The 27348-nt window shown below is 35.4% G+C and overlaps 1 protein-coding gene across 3 annotated transcripts in view; it reads left to right on the forward strand.

Moving 5' to 3' along the window:
* SPRED1 (sprouty related EVH1 domain containing 1) overlaps nt 1-22904 on the forward strand; it is a 61465-nt gene extending 38561 nt beyond the window's left edge. For all 3 annotated transcript variants that reach the window (XM_032111247.1, XM_032111249.1, XM_032111248.1), the window contains 4 exons: nt 3517-3685; nt 4952-5001; nt 12950-13108; nt 17768-22904. In XM_032111247.1, coding sequence (XP_031967138.1) covers nt 3517-3685; nt 4952-5001; nt 12950-13108; nt 17768-18427 — 1038 coding nt within the window. In that variant the 3' untranslated portion in view covers nt 18428-22904. The remainder of the gene's footprint in view (nt 1-3516; nt 3686-4951; nt 5002-12949; nt 13109-17767) is intronic.
* Nucleotides 22905-27348: the final 4444 nt, after the last annotated feature.

Below are 27348 nucleotides of genomic sequence, written 5' to 3' on the forward strand. Positions count from 1 at the left end.
TCTGTTAAAAAAAATTTGGTTTTATGTGCTGAAGTAGAAAATTTCTGACTCTGGAGATTGATCTTGTCTATATAAGTCAAATAGATTTTATTGTCTTTAGACAATTTAGTTTTTAGAGGTGAGAAAAGAAACATTAAGCAAACAAGTGTTTTTGAGTAGCAATGAATTCATTAGTGTTACACTTAGTGACATCTAGATATTAAAAGGATTTTTTCATTAAATAATAGGAGACATACAGTCGTATTTATGCTCTGACAATTTAAATTTTGATCGTTTGTGGATCTGGTTTTCTTCTGTCTTGAGTCTGATGACTCTGCAACATTTTCTATTATCTGCCCATGTAGATGTATCATATTGGCATGGAAGTCTTATGTTAAGTCTCCAAACAAAGAAAACCTTCAGAACAGTAACTCACAGGGTGTTTTTTGAAATGAAACTTAGTTAAGCTGTAGGCACTTTATTTACAATTTTTCAGGTCTTTGCTGTGCTTACCCCTGGAGATCTTGGGGAAGGTCTACCTAAAAAGGTTTGGGAGTGCTTATTTTGGGTAACTGCGTGGGAGAGTATATGATGTTCACCTATGATGTGGAGAGTTCTGAACCATAGCAAAGTGCACTAAAATATAATCGGAGTTTTGAAATATATCTGCATTGAAAAGGCTTGGTTTCCATTTCCAGGCCTTAGAGAATATGTGTATGAGGATACTTCCTCCCCAGCCCCAGTGATAGTTTGTATGCTTGAGCAAAAAGAAACCATTAGCAAAATTAAGGTTCACAATTTAAAAATTCACTATTGCTGCAAAGCATAGAAGTGTTTCAGGGAGAGAAAAATGCTTCAGGGGATGGTTGGTATGTTTTTTTTATTTGATTTGGATTTTTTGTATTTCTGGATGTAACAAAAACTATTGAAGGGCTGAATGTTTATAAATTTGTGTCCCACTGCTAATTGAGACCTGTAGCTTTTGAGTTTTCTCTGAGGTCGGGCAGGCATCAAGTCTTTCTTGTATAGATTCTTATATCTGATAACACATACAATTTTGATGCAACATATTTTTCCCTTTTCAGTGCCCTTTCACTTATATCCTCTGTGTTAACTGGTCTGTTTTCATACAGGTTTAGATGGGAAAAATCAATGTCATCCCCTCAAATGTATTGTTTCCTTGAATCAAGTTGAAAACAATTGCAGTGTTGGATGGGATGTTTTTTGTTAATCATTGCTTGTCATATAAAATGTGAGGGTTGGAAGTGGGGGGTGAGTGTTGCTTTTTGGGGTGGAGTGAGTTGGTCTGGGGATTTTCTAGTTTGGTTTGCGTGTCTTTGAAAATCATAGCTTCTACTTAGTGAAGTTTTAATCCAGTTTTTATCTCTAGTGGTAAAATTGTTACTGGATATGAATTTTCAGTATTAAGTAATCTGGATTAATTCCTTCGGGACCAGAAATTCATTGTGATGCTATAAAATCAGGCTTGCAGTACTTTTTGTTGATGTTTTGTGTTGATGCACACAAAATAGACTGTGAAAATAGTTGGTGTTAATGTATTAGAGGTCCCCCTAAAGAGCTCACAGACCTAGAAAAGGCAGTGGTGTGAGAAGCCTTCATTTTTAACTGCTCTTTGAAGGAGGAAGCGAATTTAAAATCATCCAGAGGAACAAAGAACGATTATTTGATACACCTTAGAACTGCAGAATTATACTTTTTTTCTTCTTGCAGCACCTTTTCCTGCAGACCCACAGCAAATAGTTAGATTCCTTTCTATGTTTTCTTGTAGGCAGTTTTACCTACATATTGTTGACCATTTAGGGAGTTCCGAGTGGAGAAACAAAAAAATTATTTTAGTGCTGAATGAGTTTATATGTGCAGAAAGAATATTACCCTTCTAGAGGCAGAGGTAAAAGGCAATAACAGTTGAGAGAAGATGATTACTGGTGGGGTGTAGGGGGAATGAATAATGAAGAACAAGAGAAAAAACCTATTTGCCTATGTAATAATTAGACAATGAAAGGAGAAGAAGAACACAAAGAATATGTAAGAATAACCTAAGTACAGATTTATTTCTTTTTTTTAATTGGAGGGTATTTTCTCAGTTGTTTATACTTAAACTAATTTTACCACATCCTGTGAGGAATTTTGTATTTTTTCTCTCAAAAAGCCACATATGTAACAAAACAAAAAATTAGAATTCTAAAAGTGCATCAATGAAATTATAGAATATTACTGAAATGATAGAATATTGAAATTCCTCATTCATCTCTCAGTGTAAGCCTTCATCATCAAATACCAATACAGAGGTACAAGTTGTCTTGCTGGGAGCTTTATTGTACTGCTATGGGAGCAGATCAATGCACCTCCCTCCATACTTTCTTGTTCACATTGGGTTTTTTTAAATCAAGAAACACTCAGTGTAAAAATGTTGCTTAAAATAATTTTTGCCAGTAAACTAAATATTCAAATATATTTTTAAAACCAGATTATTTAAAGGAGAAATGATAGGGCTTTCCAGTACCTGAAGGAAGCCTGCAAAAAAAGCTGGAGACGGATTATTTAATAGAGCATGTAGTGACAGGACAAGGCAGAATGGCTTCAAATTTAAAGAGGGTGGATTTAGATCACATACTAGGAAAAAATTCTTTATTGTGAGGTTGGTGAGGCACTGGAACAGGTAGCCCAGAAAAGTGGTGAATGCTCAGTTCCTGGAAGTGTTCAAGGCCATCTTGGATGGAGCTGTGAGCAACCTGGTCTAGTGGAAGGTGTCGCTGCCCATGGCAAGGGGGTTGGAACAAGTTGGTCTTTGAGGTTTCTTTCAGCCCAAACTATTTTATGATTCTATGTGAAGACTGTGACTTTGCTTCATAACTGAATGTGCATGTATACCAGTAATGATTTTTTAGGCCAAATAATTCTGTTAATTATTCCTAGTTACTGGTTCTTTATAGCTGAACATGAGCCACAAATGTATTTTTGTCTAGGTGCAGGCAGTAGTACATTCATAAAGATTTTAAGTTTTATTAATTTCATTTTTTAAAACAATTCTCTTGTATTACTTTCACTTGTCTAGTAGCCTTTCTGGGAGACATCTGAAAATCTTCCTGAAAGCAGCATGAAGTTAGCCTAGTGCTAAAAGATTTTGTAGATCCCAGTGATACAGCAAAATCTGATATCAGCACACATAATGCTTTTTGGGGGGATGTGACCTATTTGCTGAACATCTATCAAATCTGTACTGGTTGTTGCAGGTATAAGATACTTTTGTGAGTATGAGATTTTTGAATAGGAAGGTTGACTCAGTAAACAAATTGTGTCTTCAACCCATAACACTTATCAGCAACCAATAGTGAATAATTTGGCCATAATGCAAATGAAGTTAAAATTACATCCTTGTAGCAGGAAGAAATTTGAAAAGAGACCTCTATCTGCTCTTATGATGTATATTTTTAGGTAGTTCACAAAGACTTCCTTTTGTTCTCAAATTTGATGTATTGTCATTGATATCTTTTCCTTCTGTTTTCTTCCTGAAAGGTGGTCTTGGAATGCACATTAAAGAAAGACCTCGTTTACAACAAAGTTACTCCTACTTTTTACCACTGGAAGATTGATGACAAAAAGTTTGGCCTCACATTTCAGAGTCCTGCTGATGCAAGAGCATTTGATAGAGGTATTCGGAGAGCAGTAGAGGATATTTCTCAAGGTACATATTTCAGGTGAAAGACTTGGTGGGGTGGAGGGACATTGAGTGTTTACTAAATTAGATGTCAAAGCACTTTGTGTAACATTAACATTGACAGTATTTAAGCATGTGGATTAAACTATAGTATATTGAGATTTTAATAGTTTTTGAAATAGTACTGGCATTTCTAAAGTGCCATTCATCCAAGTGTCTTAAATTGTTTCACAGACACTAATAAAGTAATTTCCTGAAACATCCCTGCATAATAAAGCATTGCCTCTTTCTTTTAGATGTGAAGAAATGGAGGAAGCTGGAGTGTTATATTCTCTCACTTGGATCTTAGCAGCTTTTTGCAACTCCTGTGTTCTTATAGGATAAGCTAGGAAGTTGAATGATTTGTGACCTGTTGAGTGCTCTCTTTATTTGCACATACTTTCAGTTAATAGTTTAGTTTTTACTAACAGCTGACAGTGTAGTTCTGAGGAAAGGTTTTTAGGAACAGTAGAAGAATTTACTCAGATAGCAATATGGCCAACTGGTTCCAGAGCTTAATTGAATTCATGGAAACCAGTGAACAAACTGAAGGATATCATCAAGCCTAGATTCTGAGCTGAAAATGATAAATGTATTGCTGGATTGAGACAAGGAGGGAAGAGAACAGGTGTCTGTTGAATTGAAAGAACAACTCTTTCAGACTTGTAAAAAGTAACTTTATTTAGGGATTTTATGTGTGTTGTCCTCCTAAGAAAGGGAGGAACATGTTTCTGAAGGGAAATGCTTCTTGACATACTATAATGACTGCTCTTGAATTGTGTTGATATCATCTATATCCCTTCAAGACAAATAATTAGAGAACATAAGAGTCATTTTTTTCTCTTAGGGTCTTACAGTTTCAATTTTTGCTGATTTACAGCAAAATACAGCACAGTATGCATTCATGCCAACCAAATGTGTCTGCCTTTAATTTTCAAAATGCTACATTAAAAGGAATATACTCCCTTGCTTCTGACTGCTGATAAGACTTTGAAAATGCTTTTATAAGAAAGCTGGGGACAAGAGAGAGGAGTGTGGCTAGGAATACTCAGAATATAAAATGCAGAATGTAGAAATGAGCAATGCTTACTAAATCAACTTGAAATACAGTGATCTATAGATTAAAAAAGTAAACAAGAATATTTATATCATCATCACTGGATATTGAGAGATGGTGTGGATTATTGGAAGCAGTAAGTGTAAATAAGAAGAAAATAACCTTGTCTACTTTTTTTTTTTCTTCTTTATGTAAAGGTTATCCACCCTCCCAAAGTGATGTTGAAGTGGCAGAAGACTGCTTTCAAGTGAGTAAATTTTTAAATTAATTGTGCATTTTTTCTTTTGCAAATGTACTGAACAGATTTTGCTGTCATTAGTGAGACTAAGCAAAATAAGAGCAATAGCAAAATTCAGTTTAATGAAATAAGTTCCAGAACAATTATCTAGAAGACTTACTATACTGTCTGTCCTAAACTAAGTAGTCATTATTTAATCTATAGGATCATTAACTATCCTGAGTTTAATTTTTAAGTTCAAAATGTCTGTTCAAGTTATATGTCCTCTTTGATCTTATTGAAATATGAAATATTCTTCTGGGAAAAAGAAAATAGAGGGATGAAGAATTTCTTTACTTGTACATCCTGTTTGTTTTCTTAGATTTCACTTCGCAGTGATAAAGCACTTCTAACATAAAATGGTTAGAGTTGATACCGAGACAATGGTTAAAAGAATCTAGTCCAAAGAGAGAAGTTCAGATGATTTTTAAAAACACACTGAAGATAAAGTAGTCTCTTGTTGAGATTCAAGTTTTTATTGATCCTTTTTCACACTATTCAATTTCTGTAAGTCATAATGGCTTAAGAGATAAAAATTTGTCCAACCATGCTTCAGAGTTACAGTGCTTTACATGTGTACCATATCATATACCATGGGTACTGTAATACTGGTGCATAGCACTGCCTGGTAATATCCAAGAATCCATGTAATTAAAAAGCCAGTATAAAAAAAATTATGGAGATATATAGATATATATACACAGAGAGAGTAAATAACTATAATATAGCTGAGTAAATCCTACTTGTGTCTATGTATACTTGTCATGTTTTCATTCTTATTTATGGTTTTAGGGAAAGCCGTGTCTTCATTCACACATATATTCAGTTTTCAGAGTGCGGATATTTAAATTAATATGAAGATTGTAAAAAACAAGTTGACTCAGGGGTCTTAGTGACTATTCAGAAAACCGATAGTGTTACTAAGTGATTTCTTCTGGGAAAGAGTCTTGTCACTTATGCAATAATAAATTCTGTATCAGTGTAAATAGATCCAGTGTAAAACCTCTGCAACATAAAATTAAGAAAATTAGCAGCCAGCTTTGAAGATATTATGATAGGAGACTGAGAGTCAAGTATTTAGAAAGGATACTGCAATGCAGTGGCAATACAGAAGTCTCCTGATATCTTTTCATTTTGTGGTAGAAGAAATGTATTTGTGTAAGTGTTGGCTGTGCAACCACCTGTTGTTCTTTATTTGCAGTGCTTTATTTTAAGGCACTTGAAAGTAAAATTGCTATAAATATTAGATATTTCAGATTTTAAAAAGAAATGAGATTTTGACAGGGTGAAGGAAATGTGTGCCAAAGTTAATGCAGTCCTTAATCAACTCTTAAAAGACTTGCTTAAACATGGTTTGTTGCAAGGATTAATAATTGAGCCATTTCTAATTGAACAGGCCTAATGAGATTAGAACAAACCAATTACCTCTTGATTTTGCTGCCTAGTTATTACATTTCTATATAAGGATGCCAAAATTGAGGAAAATATCTGAGATTCTTTATAGTTACAAATTTGTTATTGGGAAAGTGGAGAAAAGTGTATTTACAACATCTCTTGTATATACATGTGAATATCAATACACCACCTATTTACATATGTAAATATAGGTTTACTTTATCTTCCATTTAAAAAAATAAATGCATATATTTTTAAAAATGTCTATAAAACAGATTATAAAAATATACACTATATATATAGTACAGGTAGAAACAATCTTGTGTGGTACAAACTGCTGGTAGAATTGTCTTTTACATTTTAGACAGGAAAACATACTTAATGACTTTATCACAATACACATTGCTTAATAGTGGATTTGTGCTGTGGATAGATGTCCTGTTTTCTAAAGACAAAAAAGCTAGCCAATATCTCTTACCATATCTCTGCATACCGAAGTAAAATAAATGATACTAGTATTGTCTATCAATAACAATACCCAAGGGGGGAGAAAAAAGGAAATGCAGGAAAAACAGAATCCACCCTGGTTTTAGCTATGCTTCATCTAAACCAGGTTTATGTATCAATAACGAAACTGTAATTGCAGGGTAATGAACATAAGTGTAGAAAAATTGCAGCATTTTAGTTACAGGCATCAGGTCTAGTCTCCAAGAATACCTTTGAAATACCGAATAGTCCACATTCTCTTTCAAATTATTAATTCCTTCCCCTCCCAAGGTTGATACTCTGATAAGTGAAAGTGGATACCCCAGGGTCTTTTTAACTTGATGGGTAAAACCATCTTTCTTTAAAGATAATATATTGAATATTTGAGGAGTCATGCTGACTTGTCCCCCACTTCTTGCCACCTCTATGTAGTTTAAAAGGCTTAGTGATTTTTTGCTTCCCTGTTTATTTTATAATCTGTTTTCCAAAGTCTCTATTAGTATTTTTGAGTGTATTTTGGAGTATATCTATGCAAGGGCATTTTAGAGTATGGATAGAATATTAATGAGTAATTTTTCCTATACTGTTCTAGTCATCTTACACAGCAGGAATCCGATATTTAGTGTACATTTGAAGTATAAGTATAGTATTTAGTTTGTACATAAATTTCATTAACAGTGGCTTGTTTTTGTTGTTTCGTTTTTTAATGAAGATGACTAGATGAAGAAGGCTAAACATGCTTCATAAATTATTTTACTGGCTGGTTATATTTGGTGCTACAGAGAACAAATAAAAGGATCCAAATAAGATCAAAAATTATCATCTGACTGTGAAATCTCAATGCTTCTTTTTAATAAGTATTATCACATTTTATAGAAGTAGTTAGCAGAAATAGTCATTGTCCAGAAGTTGTATTTGCATACTTTAAATGTAAATAAAAAACTGCACTCTTGTCTTGTGCCTTCTAGGCTAGAAATTGGCTTGTTATGTTATACCTTGGTTCACTAAATTTTTGACTTTTTTATTTGCATTTTGTAAATAAAATCTCCCAGAGAAGGCATTCTTTTTGCTGAAGATCAAATTTATCATTTTAAGAAGACATACCTTCATTATAGTTTCTTTAGCCTCTTTGTTGTTCACAAATAATGTTAAAATCCTAGTATTAAAATATTATCGCTTAAGGGTTTTCATGGTTGCTTAGATTATTACAATTATTTTCAGTTGTTTAATTAACTTATTAGATGCAAATTTTTCCTATCATCAAATAAGCCCTAGTCTTACCTGATTAATTTCAAATAGAAATACACAAATGAGTTAAGGCAGAGCTGTCTGACTTCCTGTAATGTTGGTAAATGGAACCTGGAAATGTATATGTACTTACATGGAAATACACATTGGGAATTTGTTTTGTTACGAAGTTTAGATGTTTTTGGTATAAAATCTTGCATTTTTAATGTAGTAAATGAGCAGCTTGTGTAAGTCAGTTTGCTTGTTTCTTAAAAGATTGGCTCAGATTCTTTTCCTCTACCAATTGTAAACTTCTTGCTCTAAAATTCATCTGGCTTAGTTTAAAAAAAAAAAATGTAAAAAAATTCTTTTCTCCTTAGAAGTAAATCTAAATGAAATCTAGAGCTCATGCATTTTAAGTTATTTTTGTGGGGGTTTTGAATCCTGTGAAGCATAGGTCTTGCTTTTGTGAACTGAAAAATAGAGTACTTGAGCTTTAATTTCTTTCAGGTTTTGTTGATTCAGCCATATTGGTGTTATTTATAGGCTACTAACACATTTTAACAGTTTTGAAGTAATAAGAATTGGATCACTTATGCAGTGCCAGAAGAAAACTGTAGACTGATAAATTGTAAGCAGAAAATAAAAAGGTTGGCTTGTTCTTTCAGGAGTAAGTACATTGGACTTTTTGTTAGTAGGAAGGGGAAAAGACCTGCAACTTACATGCCTCTTAAGGGGTTTTGGTGCAGGCAGGGAAGACATTAATTGTTCATGTGCCTCTTTGTAAATACACTACTTAGTGACCTCTTCATAAGTGCATTTAATGACCACTCAATTTGTTTTTCCTCTAACAAAATGTTTGCAGAAGTTTTATTTTACAAAAATAACTTAACATTACGACTTGTAAGGAAATGTGAAATAATTTACTCTTGACACACTATTGTTTTATGGATAAGACAATACTACATGGTAAAACACAAAAGATTAGAAATATTTAGTGCAATTAATAAATTGCTTAGGTCCAATTCTTAGAACTAAAAGTAATACTCATTCAAATTGTCAATTTCAAATAAATCTATTCATATGTTGTGCTCAATCATTTTGGTTTATTAAGCTTTTTTTGTTGGAGTTGTATTTAAAAAACAGGAGGAATTATATATTTTTTTCCTCACCATTATTCCTAGCAGCCGCTTTACATGTACTGTTCTCTATATATTCAGGTAGAAAAGCCTTTGAAGAAAGAGGCATGTCAAATGTCTTATTTTTTAGTTTAAACTATATGAAATATTCAGAGTAATCTAGGTAATGTTTCAGCCTATGTCAAAAACACATACCTGAAAATAATAGTTTCTTTGCCAAATATATTGCTCCATCAGTCTCAGAAATAGCTAAAGCAGAAGGAAGTCATTCAGATGTTTCTGAAACCTGTATCATTTATTCACAATTGAGAAATTAAGGAAAAAGCATTTCTTGTGTTGGTTAGCATTAAACAGCAGATTTTTGGGCCTCATGGGAAGTAAATGCAAGAACTTGGATGCAGCGGAAATGTGGTCTCTCATCCATCCTTCTGTGTAATCATTAAACTTAGAGGAGAACATTTTTAACAATGTTTGCAGAACAATGTTGAATTCTCTCCCAGACTTAACTCTGGCAAACTGGGAGAAGTAAGGAGAGAAAATTTGAAGAACAAGAGAAGCTCAGTCTGGTTTTCATTTTCTCTACAGCTGTCATCTGGCTTTGAATTCTGCTGGAGAGCTACAGCTGGAGTCATTTTATTGCTTTACCCAGCATCCTTTTGCTTGTGTGCACAGAAATGTTTTAGTAGTCTTGGAAAAAAATTCAGAGTATCTCTTAGCAACCATAGGACAGTAATTATTATACCAGCAGCTGGGAGCAAACCAGATTTCCGTTGTGCATTAAAAACTGGCGTAGGTTACTTTACAGATGATAGTGAATAACCTATGCCAGCACTGTACTTTGTAGGCTGTGGTTAAAGAATATTGAATGTGGGCGGTGTAATTGCTTTGGACAGTAGAAAAGGAGAATGTGTGCATCTGTGTTACTGCGTGATATTCTGTATATTTGTTCTGTATATGTTCTTGTGGAAAACTTTATATATTTGCTTCTTACTTAAATGCATTTTCAGTACCACTTTTGTTTCCTACTTCAGATTGTCAGTGTTTCCATTAAAAATGTGGGTTTTCAGGTGTTTATGACCTTGTCATAAAACATCACATTGGAGCAGGAAGTGTTGTCCAATGAAAAGGTTTTTGGATACTAATAAATGTAGTTTGAGTGAATCTAAACTACAGTTTAATTAAAAGCAGAGAGTTCAGCGTGTTCATCTAGCATTTCTGTAATTCAGCACAGTGAATATTTATTGGCTAAAGAAGATCATAACTGACATGATTGCTTTTCATTTTAATACCAGAAGTTAGTCTGTGTCCACTTACCTGTAGCATATAGGCTGGTAAGCTGAGCATTGTGCTTTCCAAAATGCTGTCTGGCGAGTTCTTGCCTTACAAAAGGTCAGATGCCTTTCTCTGTCTGCTGCCACCCCAAAATTTGTCCTTGAAGTCAATTAGTTTGAATTGTGGTATCTGTGTTGGAATTTTCTAAAAGCATTCTTTGATAATTGCTGTGTATAGGGCACAAAGGTTTGCTTCAAGATTAAGGTTTGGGTTTCGTACATCATCTGGCACTGCTAGTTAGCACAGTAAGAGATGATCTGTGCCTGTGTCCTTCATTAGATGGAGCCCTCCTTGACTGCCAAGTGGAGTACGTGTCTGCCTGTGTGAGCGTGTGCGTGTGTCCTTTTTTGCTCTCTAGTGTAGGTAGTTTATTTTTAAAGAAAAAAAGGTGTGAACCACCTGCAGGGACAGGAAATAATGCAGGCTGCTGCAAATCTCACCCAGAGATAAAGACTGGCTTGTGGGTAGTATGCCTTTTTTCCTTCAGAAGGAAGGAGTAGAAGTTTTTGCAGCTTGCTCCCTTCTCCCTAGACCATTCAAATTTATAATAGCCAGGGGAAGGGGAAAGGGGATGCTTATCACTGTGGCTTCTGTAAAATGGCTTCTAGCTGCTAGTTTAAATGCTTGTAGTAATTTTTAACATTGCTCAGACCAAAAATGGTTGTAGGCATTTCTTCCTCATTTTGAATACAGCTCTTCTGTGGTTTGAACCACTGTTTTGGAAGCTTTTTATGTCATTGGGCAATGTATCTGCAGGAGTACCACCTGCTAGGAAGATGTTTGTTATTGCACTAATATTTGATGCTTTTTGCTCTAAAAATAAGTATACATATATGAAGTCTAATTGTTGTCAGTCATTCCAACATTTCTTTTATACTCCTTTCCCAACAGTGTTTGACCAGAAAATTTGATTTTGACAATAACAGGGTCAATTACTTTGTGGTGGTGTCATGCTCAAGGATCTGCAAATAGTACTTCTTTTTGGTGTTTTGCCTGTCTTCAAAATTTTTCAGGGGAACTTTAACCTGATTGAGTGAGCTATTGTCTTTCTTGGGGTGTATGCTCTCTAGTAGTAATTACGCTGATCATTAATTAATTACTAAATTTAATGTTTTCCCACACAGTGCTTCTGAACAATATATAAATTCTTAGTGATGTAATTATTTTCTTTCTCCTACAAAATTAGCTACAGACAGTCTACTTCATATTATCTAGATGTCTTAGAACTTGATACATTAGGCTTTTATGTATGTGAGGTACTAATGTACCCCTGGAATAAGTTCCTTAAGTATTTTGATAGGTGAAAACTAATGATTCAGAGTCAATATTTAACCTGCCAAAACTTCAGGTTTGTCTCTGCCTCAGTATTTTTCTGTAGTATTTTTATTCTTTTCTTCTGAATGTTTTCTTGATGCATATAAATCCATATAATAAAGCTGAAACAGTCTCATTGCTGGAAGCTGGATGATGCCAGAATTTTCTCAGTGCTATCAGATTATGACAGCCAGTTAACTTTATAGCATCTCTCAATGCAAACAAAATATCATACAGTGCATTTTTGGCAGCCCAATGGAATTTGTATCAAAATGCTCTGCTGTATCCTAAGTATGTCCCAGTCAGTCAAGCTTAAAGAATGAGAATTGTTTGTTTTTGTATTCATTTCAGAAATTGGATCATCTTACAAGCCAGTATTCCACCCAAACATACTTCCTCTTCCTTATTCTGAATGGCACAGGTCAATGCAGATATCTCATTATATGTTGCTTCATGGTCTCACTTTCGTATCAGATTGCCTGATACAACTTTAATTGCAAAAAGACAGTCATTAGTTGTTTAATTCACACTTGCTTCAATTAGATATTTTAATTGGGCCAGTATAGGTTAAAACTGACTTTCTCTTCCAGCTGATTTTGCTTTTAATTTGTTAAAAGATCTGACTAGCTTTTGCCTTAGTAGTCTCAGAATTTTTTTTTTCTCCAATTGTGTTTTTGTAAATACTGGTAGGCTCGTGGGTAGTTAAACATCATCTCAGAGACAGGTTAATCTCTACTTCCTTAAAGAAGTCTGATTTGGCAACTGAGTTTCAAAGGCATGTATCTCTAGTGCCCAAGTTGTGTACTGTCTGCAGAGAAATTCTGTATTTACCAAGGCTGACTCAAAGTAAGTATTTGCCTACTTCTGAATGCTTTAAAAAATGTGCATTTAAGAATACTTGTGTTTATAGATGCCTCTAGCACGTTATATAGAATAGTAACACATTTATGTATGAACTTGGTGGGTTTGGTGTTGTTTTTATATAAATGCAAAAATCATTTCAAGGGAGTTCTTATGTGTTCTAGACTGCTCAAGAAAATACATCAGGTTCATTAATGAGAGATCACCTTTTTCAACACGAAACTGTAGTAACCAGTGAAACTTACAACAGTGCAAATTTAAGGCCTTCAACCTTTGAGGATTTCAGCACCAGAAGAGCCTGTTTTCCTAGCCAACCTAACCAGGTAAGAATACCAGTAAAAGAAGCAGTCCTTACTTTACTTGCTGTATTAATGGCACAGTATGTAGTTTCTGACAAGAAAGTACTGCGTGCTAAGTCCATGTGCTCTCAACTTCTTGAAATGTTCAATATAAGCTTTGCAGCTGAAATATTATAGCATTATTATGGCAGAGGTAAAGCTTTGTGAAGGTATTTGCCTATCTTTGTAATGCACCAGACTACATGAATAAACCTTTAATTTCTTTGAAGTCTGTTTTTGTATTGCAGATTTCACTATCTGCAGCCTTTTTTTTCAGAAAATGTTAATTGGGTATTAGCTCAATCTTGGTTACATGTATAATAATACTGTTTTGATTAGAAATATTGAAAAGTATCTTTAAAATTGCTTGGATGCATTGTACAGTAGGGCACTTCTGCTAAATATTTTTATTGAAACATTGCTTATGCTTTCTAAATGCCTATTTAAACTAAAATACTCTATTTTGGTACAGAAAGGAAAAAATATATATTAGTATATCAGTTATGTATGAAAAGTATTCAGCCATTGGTACAGCTTTTCCTTTAGCACTATACATTTTTGGTTTTTTCTAAAGCTAAAAGAACTGACAGTTTTTGTAGACTGTAGAAGTAGTCTTAATAAGTTGGATAATAATTAATTTGATGGTCTTATGTCTAGAATCAAACACATGGGAAGCTTTTAGAATATGCTGAATAGCAGAAGTCAAAGCAGAATGCAAGTTCAAGTAGTTCTGAAGACTTACCAAAAAATATTTCTGCTGCTTGAAATAAAGCTTTTTAGTTATTTTTGCAGAGAAAAATAGGATTGTACTAAAGTCTTGTATCAGCTGCTCTTAAGCTGCTTTACTGGGAAAACGAAGCAAACAGTGTTATCTGGAGAACTAAGGAGCTTGAAATTATTAATTTTTGATTTTTAATCATTGATCTACTCGAATTATCTCTTCGTGTAAGTCATCTCATATTTTTGTTTCTGTTCAAGTACATATTTTTCCCTCTTCCCATTTACTTGCAAAGAGAATTCTAAATATTTTTTAGAATAGAACGGATGGGTAATTCGGTTATTGCAGCTAATATTTAATAGCTACAGTAACCAGTGATGTATGTGCTCTTAGTCTTCCCTGTATTGTAAAGAAAAGTGCAGCAGCTTAAAATACATGTTTTATACGTTTTAAGAGCATGTATGAAATTGACTGCTGAGAAAATGATAATTTATTTGTATTAAACTGATTAGTCTGTGTCTGTCTGATAGACATGAAACAGAAATTTCTTTCAAATGACAACGCTAGCATTCAGTTCTTGAAAACTGAAGTTATGGGGCATTCCATGACAATTTAAGTAGATATTTTTTTAAATATTCTTCTCATATTGTAGAACCACCTGCAAGCAACAGACACATTCAGCTTTTTGCATGGTCTTGTGGTACACACATTTAGAATATAGGCAGGTCACCAAAACCTTACATTCTGCATGTGTACGCACTGCACTGGCTCTGCTAAACTCCATGCGTGTGACCAGGTGGCACAGCAGATCTTGAGCTAATTAATGAGTTTGTTTCAATTTTCAGTAAATAAGTTTGAACACTCTTACTGTGCTCATAAGTTGAATAACTCAAGGAGTACCTGCTCAAACTAAAGAAGTGATTAATGACAATTCAGATCTTTACCTGTAGTATTTTGACTGTTAGTAAAAAAACACTCAAGTCCTTCAGCCTTCCAGCTTCTGATACACAAATGTGTGTTAAACGTAGTACTTTGCGATGATGTAGGCAGCTGCTGGTGTCTTCATATTGAGAAGTTGTAAGCTGAGCAAAATCAGGTGTATCTCTTTGAGGAGAAACAGCAAAGGCTACAGTACCAAGCAAGTGACTGTGCCTTGTCTAAAGGTGCACCCCTTCAAGTAAGGTACGATACTTGTGCGTTCAGTTGCATCAACAAAAATTTTCTGCCTAATTTCTGGTTGGCTAATCATGTTCAGAATCAGATTCTATGTGGAATTCCAGTTTGCTGTAACATTCTTCCTCCCTTCCTGCTTCAGCTTCACATAGATGACATTTATACTATACAATTTTGACTATTTAGAGGACTGAATGCATTATTCTCATTAAATTTTGCTGGTATTTGTACCTGTCTGACTTTGGATTGTGTATTGTTGATAAATTTTCATGTACTTCACATGGGTACCATTTAACAATGCTCTTCATACACAAAGTTTTTCCAGCGTTTCTCCACTTTGCTTATTTTTCAGCATTTCCCACTCAAAAGTATTTCTTAATATCAGTGGCATAAAGAATGTAGTGGTGCCTTATTTGTAACATGCCAGTTAAGCATTTTTTGGTGTTTGGCTTGGGACTTGAAAAAAATAAATGAGTTCTATGTATGTGGTGTGTTCTGCTCAAACAAATAAAAAGCCTTCAAAGGATAAGGAGAGGTCAGATTCTACAGTTGCTAGTATTTGTAGTGATTTTTAATGGCTACTAGCTGTCTGGGCAATGGGAGGTTGAGGGTGGGTTTTTTGTGTTGAGGTATTAGGGTTTTTTTTCTTTTAAACAATGGGTTTTATTTAATGTCTTATGTGCATGCATAATATTCTATGTGGACAGTGGGGTAAGGACCCTTTATGCCTGTAACATATGGAATTCTAATTACTTTTGCGGCTTCTTAAATGAATTTATGCTGTAAAATGTTCAAAAAAGCCAATTAGCCATCTAATTATTTTTGCTAAACAATAGATTCTTCCTCTTGGAATTCTGAAAACAGAATAGGGCTGAGAAGCAGTCTGCTTTTATAAGCAAAGGGGAAGCCTAACTGCTTGCATAAGAGCTTGGGGAAGTATGGAAGAGGAGCAATGTTAACTGAATAGGATATAACCTTTCTTCTCCCTGTATCCCTGAAACCTTGTGGAAGTTCAACTATGTGGCTTGGAGCCAAGAAAAAAAAGGTTCTTATTAGCGTACTCCAGTTGAAAGTCCCAGGGCAAAGCATCTCTAATTACAGTTCTGTACTCATCACACAAGGATTGTTGAGCAGGGAAGTGATGGTTAGAGCAGGCTACAGATATTCTTACATAATCAGAAGACAGCATATTTTAAGAAGCTCTTCCTTCCTCTTTTCCAGCTGCCTTCCTCCTTTCCTTCTCTGTCTCCTACCCCAAAACCAGGACATGCAGACTTCTGCGCAGTAGGAGCACAGACACGTGCAAAGCGACATAGAAGTGTTTTAACCTAAAACATCATCTTCAGTAGTTTCACACACTGCAACAGATTAGGAACATGCAGTTCAGTTGTTGTCCTTCACCATGGAATGGTGACACATTAATTCTCATTAATTTGAGTACTAATAAGGTAAACACTTTCCAAGCAACAATACTGATGCCAAAGATTATTCCCAAGTAATTCACAGTTCTGGAAGAATTTATAAGACTAATAGGTTAGGGAGGGGAGGGTTTTTTTGTCTTTTCTGTGAGATGGTTTACAGGCTGTGCACTTGACAGAGAAAAAGGCAGAATTTGACTTGAAGCCTACTCATAATCTGGCTCTGATTATAATAGCCCCACAGTGTAAGAAAATAATTGCCTGCCTGTCAGGTAGAAATACTGGGGCATACTGAGACCCTTGCTTTATTGCTGCACTGTCTGCTATTTTCAGGAGCTACTTCTATACACATGTGCTAAATTTTTATTCTGTCATTATTTGCACCTTTTCTTGCAAGTCACTTGTAATGTGATTTCAGTAACATTTAGTAGCAATCTGCTATCTTACACTAAGGCCTGCAGTATTTCAGTTTGGATGATTCTATCAACTTTGTCACCTTTGACAACTTTTTCATGCCCCCATGCCCATTCATTGTAAGACAGAATAAACAAAAACTCTTATTTCTCTGCTGGTTTTGTATGTGTTTAGCACATTCCTTATTACTTGCCTCTTGAGGTAGAAGGTCTTAAATTATGGTCATTTCATTACGAGCTGAGAATTTAAGAAACACTTGGGTCTTTGCCTGCTGGTGTCCTAAACTAATCAATTTAAGTACTGTATATTAGCTAAGGGGAGATGCATTCAGAAGCTGCTGTTATTGATTGATTGTCATACTGAATATTATTCTTCATATGGCAAAATCCTCATCTAGAATACAGCTTTGTCAATAAATAACCAGTATTCCATGCTCTTGTTACAAATTTGAGAGAGTTTGAAAACTTAGAGCAGGAATTAAGGAAAGCTTCCCCTGGATAACACAATAGTGAATGTATCAGGGAGTTAGTCCTAAAGAAGCAGATCATCACATGAAATCAGCACATAAGGCATAATTAATCTGTGGAATTAGTTTCTGCTTCAAGATGTTAACACGCTAATTTTGAGCATAATTCACAGAACAGCATCAAGTTTTATGCATATACCAAAGTAGCCAAAGCTCTTACACGATACTAAAAAGTCAGGAAAGAATACTAAAGCTCATAGACCTAATACACTGCAAAAGACTCATTATTGTGGGGAAGTCTGTAAATTGCAGTAGTGAGAAAAGAGCTGAATTTTTTATCCTCAGCAAGGGAAAGAAGTCTTGATTTTTTAATTTTCTAATCTAAGATTTACATTGTAGGTGGACATAAATTTGGGACTTCACCATAGTAAACTTCTCTTACTTTGCCATTCCAGGTCCCACTGAAGTCAATCAGACATGTTAGTTTTCAGGACGAAGATGAAATTGTCAGAATAAACCCTCGTGACATCTTGATACGTCGTTATGCAGACTACAGGCATCCTGACATGTGGAAGAATGATCTGGAGAGGGATGACGCAGACTCAAATATACCATTTTCTAAATCAGACAGTAAAAAATCTGACTATTTATACCCATGTGGGGATGGAACTAAGTTGAATTCCCTAAAAGACTCAAAGAGTTCTGTGGTATTTAAAACTCAGCCTTCCTCATCAAAATTTAAAAACTCAAAAAGAAGAAAAGAGGATGGTGAGCGTTCCCGCTGTATATACTGCCAGGAAAGGTTTAATCATGAAGATAATGGCAGAGGAAAATGTCAAGATGCGCCAGATCCTATTAAAAGATGTATCTACCAAGTTAGTTGCATGCTTTGCGCAGAGAGCATGCTGTATCACTGCATGTCAGACTCTGAAGGAGATTTCTCTGATCCTTGCTCGTGTGACACTAGTGATGACAAGTTCTGCTTACGCTGGTTAGCACTGGTGGCACTCTCGTTCATTGCTCCATGTATGTGCTGCTACCTCCCCTTGAGAGCATGCCATCACTGTGGTGAGGTGTGTGGGTGCTGTGGAGGAAAGCATAAAGCTGCGGGATGAATCAGTCTTGTGCCAAACAGAGCTGAAAAATCTTTGTTTCCAGGAAGCATCTAACTTGGATTTGTGGAAGCTTTTTGGCAAGCTGAAGGGAATCTTCTTTCACGTAAGAGATGCTTGATGTGGAGGAAGCAACAAGACTTGTCAGACCTTGGCATTTTACAAGTGCTAGCCACGCCTAACTATTTCCTTTGAGTGCGTGGCATTTGTTGCGAGTTGTGAAGGAGATTTTGCAAAGGAAAGCCTGTTCTTATTATTGGCTATAAAATGAGTATATAAACTATGATTATACTAAAAGGGATTAACTTTTGCCACTTTGTACATTCATGGTTTAGGTGAGGGGGCTCTTTTAAAAGGATTAAAACTTATCTGAGGGGAAATTTTAACTAAAAGTGCACTAGTGACAGTTGATTTAAGATTAAGAAAAGTTAATACTCAGCAAATGAGAAATGAAACTGATTTTAAGTGCAACTAAATCACTTATTAATAGTTTTTTGGAAGCAACTTTATGTATAAATAACAAATGTTTATATTTAACTAAATGTGTAAGGTACGAATTATTACATGTTAAACTTTCCTTCCCTCCGATATAGTAGGTATGGACCATATCTACTGTCACATTCCATGGTAGTATTTTAAATAGTTAATTTAGTTGCATTTTTATTCCAGATGGACAAATTGATATTTTTCAGTCCTGGTTCCCTTCAGCTACAGTTTGTGTTGAGTTGTATCCATGCATTCTGATAATCTAAAAACCTTTAAAATATTAATTATTCTAGTCTTGAGTGACCAATATTTTTTTGTTAAGCACAGATGTAATTGTCTAAAATGTTCTTGTTAGAACATAACATTTATTTTTATATATAAACGACTTTGATTTCAACATAATAGCAAAAAGGACGTTGTTTCTGTTGTTCAACCAGCAAGTTGTTTTCTTTTGGGGTGTCCTCCAAAAATACTTTCTTGCATATTCAAATGTTCATTAAGCAAAAGGTACATTAAGGCAGTTGTAACAAATTGTCATCAGTGTTCTTGTTTATCCTTCTGTTAAACTAGGATCCTGTTCAGCTGTTTATCAAGTACTATGATTAAAACAAAAGATTAATAACAAAAGTGAAATTGTTTTCATTATTTTGAACCACAACTTTTTCTAATTTGAACGGGCAAAAACAAAAGGACTGTGTGTTTCGTTCAAAAAGAACAACGAAAGACTTAGCTTGAGAAATAAATTGCAGCCCAGGCAAAACTGAGTGAACTTCTTAATTGGGGAAATTTGAAGGCGGGGCTGGGGAGGGAGGCTGGAGAGAGTGTGTGTGTATGTGTATGAATGGTGGTATATTGCGCATGGTATTTCTTATGGTTTTGTACTTAGTAAGTCTAACTTTCAGGTAAGAATTAATCAATTAACCTGCAGAGAATTTTTAAAAGCATTACATGTTGTGCTGTGTTATGAAGTAAGAAACATTTACTTCTTGTTAAAAACATGTAAAACACTAAAAACCGTCATGATTCATTAGCAAAGGTGCCTATTTGACATCTTGGCTGGAGTGGGACTGATCGATCGTCTTCAGTATACCCTTGCTATTAAACACAGAACCTAATAATTTTAATTTAAAAAATGCATGACTTACTTTTCTCACTTCCATGCATTTCTTCAGTATATTTTGTGTAATTTTTTTTTCTGCACGTATCAGGCCCCTTAATTTTCCTTTATAGCCCAGGAGTAAAATGAGCAAATGTATATAACTATCTATATAACTATCTTTCTGTAAAATACTTTTTAAAAGAAAACATTTATATTTATATTACAGCTTGAATTGACCGCCTTTTGTACATAGATCATTTCAAAGTATTATTTCACATTGAAAAAGATGACAAATATCTTGATAACTATAGAAGTTATGGAAGAGCTTCTAGTTTTGTATTAAGAGTTGATTGGATGGCTGAAGTCCAAGAATATGACATGGCAGCAGCAGTCTTGGGTTTTACTGTTTATGTATTTGAAAGCTGCTACTCTGGTTGGTTTTCATGCTTCACACATTTTCAGCTAAACTTGGTTGCCTAGAATAGACTGTTAACTTTAAAAACAACTTTCATAAAAAATGGTGATGTTTTTCTAGTGAATGAGAGGAATTTAATATTTGTAAGTGCTTGGGTCCTAATTCAGGAGAGGTATGAACAACCTAAGAAAAGAACTTGCTGGCTGTATAAGAAAATGCTATATAATCATATTGTATATATATTTCAGAAAGAAATTAGTTTTAGCAGTTTCCTCTGAGCACTATAAAACATAGTGAAACTCCTGGTCCTGTACTGTATTTTATATGACACATATACTTTAATATTTTTGTTAAATGTGTGCATTAATATTTTCACCTTGCATTTAACCACTTTGCTGCTAAAATGTTTTCACCTTTTGCTTTTCTCTTTGAAGACTTGTATCATCTAAGAAAGGTTACTGGATGGGCCCATGCTCGCTTGTTCCTGTTGTGCTACAAGTGTCAGCCAGCTTGCCTGGTTTGAGAGACCAAACGAATGCAAAGATCCAAGGTCCGTAAGGGTTGGTTTTAGTAGCATGCATGTGTACTTTTTCACTGGTGCTAGGGGTCTTACCCACTGTTACATTTAGGAGATGAGCAGTGGAAGATAGACACAGCAAACCCCTTCCAGAACAGCTTGTTGCATCCATACATCTTCTGGTTTTGGCGGCACATTAACGTTTATTCTATCTCTTCTGAAATAACTTTCTAAAGCATTTGGAAATAGAGAAATTTCTTCCCCGATCTGTAATCCTTGCCCTTAACATCGGAGCTACAGTTTGTCAGGAATGTAGCAGCAGAGCTTTGTGTTGCTTGGAGGGGACCCGAGCCTTTGGAAACCGTCACTGAATACTACGTCCTTCACTCGTTGAAAGCCTCGGTTACCGTGAAAATTGTTTCCCCTTGAAAGTGGGGGAAGTTAAGTGAGAGCGGCGCTCGGGCACCATCTACTGGGCGAAAGCTCGGCAGCCTTCAGGCACAGCTCTTGATGACACCGCAGTTAACGGGCTATCCGTGCACGGTTTAAGGTACGCGATTAGGTTATGCTTTAGCCATGAATTTACAGAACAGTCATTTGGAATCTGACTGGGGTGCTTTAGCTCATCGTGCTTCTTAAGTTTCATTATTAATACTGAAGTAAAAATCCTTTAACCATGTATTTTTTTAGGTTTAAAATTGTTGTGATGGCCTGTTACAGGAGCTTAAGAACCAGGAATGAAATGAAAATTCTTTTCATTGTGTCACGGGGCTTATAAAAAAGTGCGTTTATTAACATTTTTTATTATGATTATTATTTTTTTTAATTTTCCATCTCAAAGTTCTTACCACAGCAAAGTGATGGAGTTTTGATGCTCACGCAGAGGGAATTTGGTCTTTGTTTGTGGTACAAATGAAGCTGTGAGTATGCATGGGTAGGTGTGTACTCTTACACATGAAATTCAGTAGCTGTGAAGGGTATACCTACAGCTGTGTGCATGGTAAAAGCAATATCTAATAATCATCTACAATTATTATGGTAACTGTTTAGTAAACAGCAGAAAATGATGACATAAAACTCTTAAAGAGCTTATAGAAGAGATGTTTCAAACAGTCTTAATCAATGCAGTTTCCTCTAGAGAAGCAAAGGTATTTTGAAGAATGCCTTAATTGTGCATGTTGGAATATAACATTCTCATTTTAGATGAGTTCTCTTCCAAACAATCTGTTCAGGTGTACCTGGAGGATACTGCTGAACACGTGTAAATAATGCCTAGGTTTAAATTAGACTTTAAATCTTTTCCAAGCTTACGGCACAATGTGCAGCCAGTACAGCTATACATTCATATTAGTAAAATGAAGATTAGGATCACTGGCTGGCAACAAAAACAAGAACTTTAAAAAGATGCCTTATGGTACTATTAGTCCAGCAGCTGGGTGATAAAACTTGTTTCCTTTGGTGCATTTACAAATATAAAGAGGGGTTGAGGGGGCTGTTGAGTTTTCATTTGGGGATTTTTTTTTCATCTGAAAGTTTCTCTCCCTTAATTACAAAAGTTGTGGTTCGTTAAAGAAATTAAAGCATTTGGTGAAAAAGCAGCCTTCATGTTTAAAGCTGCAGTATAAGCTGTACATGGTTTTCCTTCTTTTGCTTGGTGCCATTTGCTTTTCACCCTAATGACCTCAAAGTGCCTCATGCGTATATTGTTTCCATTAAACCTCGACTGCTATTTGTGTTTACTAAATGATGTATAATTTAATTAACTCATCCCATAGGTGTTGGCTTAAAGAATATGAATATAGCTTATTATTTTGAGTATATAATGTAAATATATGTCTTTAAGTTTGTAACTGGTTTGTTACATCATATCCTTGTAAGTTGACGTAGTAGATAACACCATAAAAACTGTTTCAATGTTTTTTCCTGTAATTACCTGATTAAAACTACCTTGAAATGAAAAAAATAACATGTTTTTCCATTCTGTGTTGGGATTGCTCAGAACAGTGCACATGAAACGTTGCAGCTCAAGAACAGAATAAAAAGAAGTAAATACAGGTATTACCGTCAAACTCCAGCATCTTTCATTTTAAGAACCATTTGTAAGAGTTTCTATAATGTTTTAAAGAAAAATGGGCTTATACCAGCTTGCTTTGTATGCACAGCAGTACTTGTCCTTGACATCATGCTGAGGAGGTCAAGAGTCCTTTCCATAAAACGTATATATCTGAGTTCCCGCTTGACCCCACCTCAAAAATGTGTATCTCTGAATATAATTCTAAGCTTTGTGTAAGTTACAGAATAAGATATACACCAGAAAAGGAAGAAAAAACTAATCAGTCCATGAAGAAAAATGAACAAGTAGAAATCTGTGAAACCATAATTTGAAAGTTCAGTAGTCAGGGTTTAGGATAGATTATTTTAAATTGAATTGTATTTGCCTCTAGGTTTTACAAATGTTTTCTTATTGGTTACAGCCAATAAAGTAATTCTCCCTATTCATTTGATCAGTTTCTAACTTGAAGAATTTTTATTGCCAGGTGTAAATGTTACATGGACTATTAAGTGTAGACACTTGAGCTTTTAATTGATGATGTGAAAATGCACCAGAGAAATGAAAAAGGCAAATGAGTTGAATGACTAATAAGGTGAGGAGTTAGTAGAGAAAACTATAGAACTATGTGAAAACCGCATATGAGAAAGTAGTTCAGCATTAAACATGGTTTCATACAATTTAGAAACCTAGTGTTACATCTCGGACAAATCTACCTTAATGTCATGGTTAATGCACAATCTTCTGGGTTTGAACAAGGGGTTCTTGTTCATTTCTTTTTATGGTTGATTTATTTTTCTTGTTCTTTTTTCTCATTCTTTTTTCTACTTGGTTTGGTTTTTTGATTTTGGAGTTTTTGTGGTGGTGGTGGATTTTGTGGGGGTTTTTTGTTTCTTATTCTTTTTTTTCCTTGATCTTTTTTTCTTTACAGCTGAGTCAGACTCAGTTACTGGAGTTCACGGAGCTGGTGGCCAGTTTCTAAAGAGAATTCACAAAAATATCCAAGTTATTTAGCAATTAATACTCAGCATTTTTTATCACTGTTTCTTGAACCTTTTGGCTTACTGTCATGGATCACTGTGGGATCCTGTGCCGAACAGAAAGACTTCAATCTGTAGGATTGTATCATCACTTCCATAATTTGAGAACACTGAGCTGTAATTTAACAGTTTGGAAACAGACCTAACACGTAAATGAATGACAATAAAATTAATTCACATTTTATACCTTTAATTTGAGATTGGACAGCGTGTGTACACAAACAATGGGATCTGACTTAATTGTGCTTTGAGTAATGCATACTGTGAATCACTAACAATACTTGGTTTTACCTAGAAGGAAAAAGAAAAAAAAAGACATAAGTCAATTCTTCAAGAAACTTGTATCTCTAGATATCCATGCCCTGGCTTGAGGAGTTTGGAAATATTTGAGGAAAAAAATGTCTTTGACAGAATAAGCTTCTCAGATAATTGTGATTTCAGCTAAGTGGTGGTTTGGCAGACTCCAGGCATATCTCAGTACCCACCAAATTATATCCGATGTTTTTAGCAATATGCAATTATCTATGTCAGTTCGAGGTAATGCACAGGAACAATTATTTCATATTCGGCATTTGCTGCTTTTTTATTTTTTAAACCACCAACAAAAACCTCTTCTGCATTCTGATTTTGACTAATACGAGTCAGGGTAAGTAAGCTGACCAAATAATAACTTTGAAAGAGGAGGAGACACCTTTCTAAATGTCGACCCAGTACTGATCAACCAAATCTGTTTCTCTGGTCAGTGCTAAAATTAGCTACAAGAAAGCCTGTTAATATGATCAAACTTACTGTTGCATGCAAATCTGGCTTTGAGTTAGGGGCTAATCTTCCTTACTCCAATATTGCAACCTGCCAAGCCATTCTTGTATGAGCTCTCTCCTTCCAGTACTACATTTGTAGTAAAATCTCTTTACACCTGACGCCTCCTAGCCCTCTGTGTAGGTAACTTGCCATTTTGTATCCCACGTAAACAGCAAGCGGTGTAGTGAACTACTTCTTTCAAACCAAAAGTATGAGAATATTGTTTCTAAAGTAAAAAGGGGTTCTGCAAACATATTGCTGCTGTCAGCAGTTATCACTGCCCTTTGCTGGAGCTGGCTGTCTCTTTGTACCTGTCAGTGTCCTTAGGTGCTTTTCTGTTGTTGCTTTGTATTGCCTGTGAGGGAAGTGTTACAGTGACTTCATCTTTCCTGTCTTTTCTCCGTAACTTGTTCCCTTTTTCTTTCTATGTGTTCTGAAGTCATCTTCAGCTTTCTCTGCCAGCACATAGAGGTTTTTACAGGCTGTGTGTGCATCTGATGATGATAGCTGCTGATTACTAAATGGCCATTATAAATAGTATTTAAAAGTTGTATTGCAAGGACCAAAAGAGTTTGAAATACTGCATCACTCTTGAATAATGCTGACAAGTTGTCTCCATTAGGTGGGTATTCAGCCACAGACTGATCAATCCAAAGAACTCTTTTCCAAGCCTGATATGGTTTTACCTAAGTTTTCTTTTGTCTCTTGCCTACTTGCATTTAACTGTTTATAAGATGGGTAGTGGGCTGGATTCTGCAAAACATTACTGGGCGACTCTTTTCAAGGGGAGCAAGAAAACTAAAACACTGAAGCTCTAAACAACCCTTAAATTGCTCACTTGCCCTAACAATCACATTGGTAATAGAGTTAAATAATTGTAACAGTTGTTGGAACTATGTTGAAACCAACAAGGTGGAAATTAGTTTGGGAAGGTTGTCACTGTTGGTCCTCAACAGTACTAGAGACACTTGAGTCACCAGCTGTGCACGATCCATTGTTCTTGTTTTCCATGACTCTACAGCTAAGTGTTAAAAATGCTGCTTATGAAGGAGAGAACTGCTTTTCTTTCAGGGCTACTTCTCTCATGAGAATGCTGAATGACTCTTCCTGCTTCCTTGGGCTTAGTGATCTTCAGTTAGTTCTTAGAAGCCTGGAAATTAGCAGAGACATGAGAAGTGAGAATGGTGATCCCTGCAAAGTGAAGAGGTATACTGTGGGACACAGGTTAAATTACCTCTGTGGAATCATAGTAATAGAGAGGGAGAGCAGAGGAAGAGGAGCATCACCTTGGCCCTGCTCACAAAATGAATCTCTTCAGGATGTGTTGACAAGTGATGCAGCATTCACAAGAAATTTCAAACATTCTGAATACAGCTATGCAGCTCCTGACTTCTCCAAGGCCTTTCAGCCTTTTTGTGTACCTGAATGAATAAGTGTGATACAGTCAAGGCCCTGGCTCTTCCATAATAGGCAGTATCTCAGAAATCTGCCAAGTCATACTACAGAACGCTCCTCTTTGTAAATGGTGCATGTCTGTGATTTGCAGATCAACAGATGAATAGCTAATTGATTGGTATGGAAGGTTGATTGCTGTCCAGACATTTCAATTAACAACACCGTTCTAAAATAGTGGTGTTATCCAGACTTCTGATTAGTTCTAGTTTGTGGCCGACTTGCACAGATATCTCTGTGTTAGCTACGTTAGTAAACTTACATTTCTAAAGTCATAGTTCTGAAGGCTTTAGTGCTTTTGGAGCTTGTTGGCCAGAGAGGTGGTAAGACTCCATCCTTGGAGACATTCAGAACTCACTGAGGCAGGTCCCTGAGTAATCTGCTCAAACTGACCCCGCTTTGGGCGCTTGAGGTTGGACTAGGTGATCTCCAGAATTCACTTACTGCATCAGCAATTCTGTGGCTTGTTTTTCAAGAAAATTAAGAATTTTGGAGAAGCAAAAGAGTTTCAGAATAAGTGATGTAATTTTGTGCCTGCTAAATCTGATCTCTAATTTTGAGGCAAATCCTACTGGTAATGCTTGAGTATTTCAAGTTACCATTGAAGGACTGTCATTTTAGTCATGTCATCACTATAACTCAATGTTTTTCACTGTCAGAATTATTAAAATATGAATATATTTCATGAACAAAGGCTTTTCAATATAACTAATAGGTATTAGCATGGTATTGAGGTGAGGGGGAAGCTAAATGTTAGTAAGCTTAAAAATATTCACAGGTGTTTGTGTAAGTACTGAACAGCTGCTTCACGTGCTCTTTTGGCACAAAAAATGTTTTCACAGTTTCTAACTTCAAGATAGTTTAGTCAAAAAAAAAATTAATTCAGGACCTCCAAACCTTTTCCAGATTACCAGTCTATCTTAAAAGCACCTCTAAAACCTGTCTGGAATCTGAAGCCTGAGCAAAGCTAGGTAAAAATGCCTGTGCAGAGTATATTTGGAAGGCATGTGCATCTGCTCATATTGAAGCATCAGCAGCAGGGTGAGACTGAACCTGGGTAAGTA

The sequence above is a fragment of the Corvus moneduloides genome, chromosome 6, assembly GCF_009650955.1.
Source record: "Corvus moneduloides isolate bCorMon1 chromosome 6, bCorMon1.pri, whole genome shotgun sequence".
NCBI classification, from domain to species: Eukaryota; Metazoa; Chordata; class Aves; order Passeriformes; family Corvidae; genus Corvus; species Corvus moneduloides.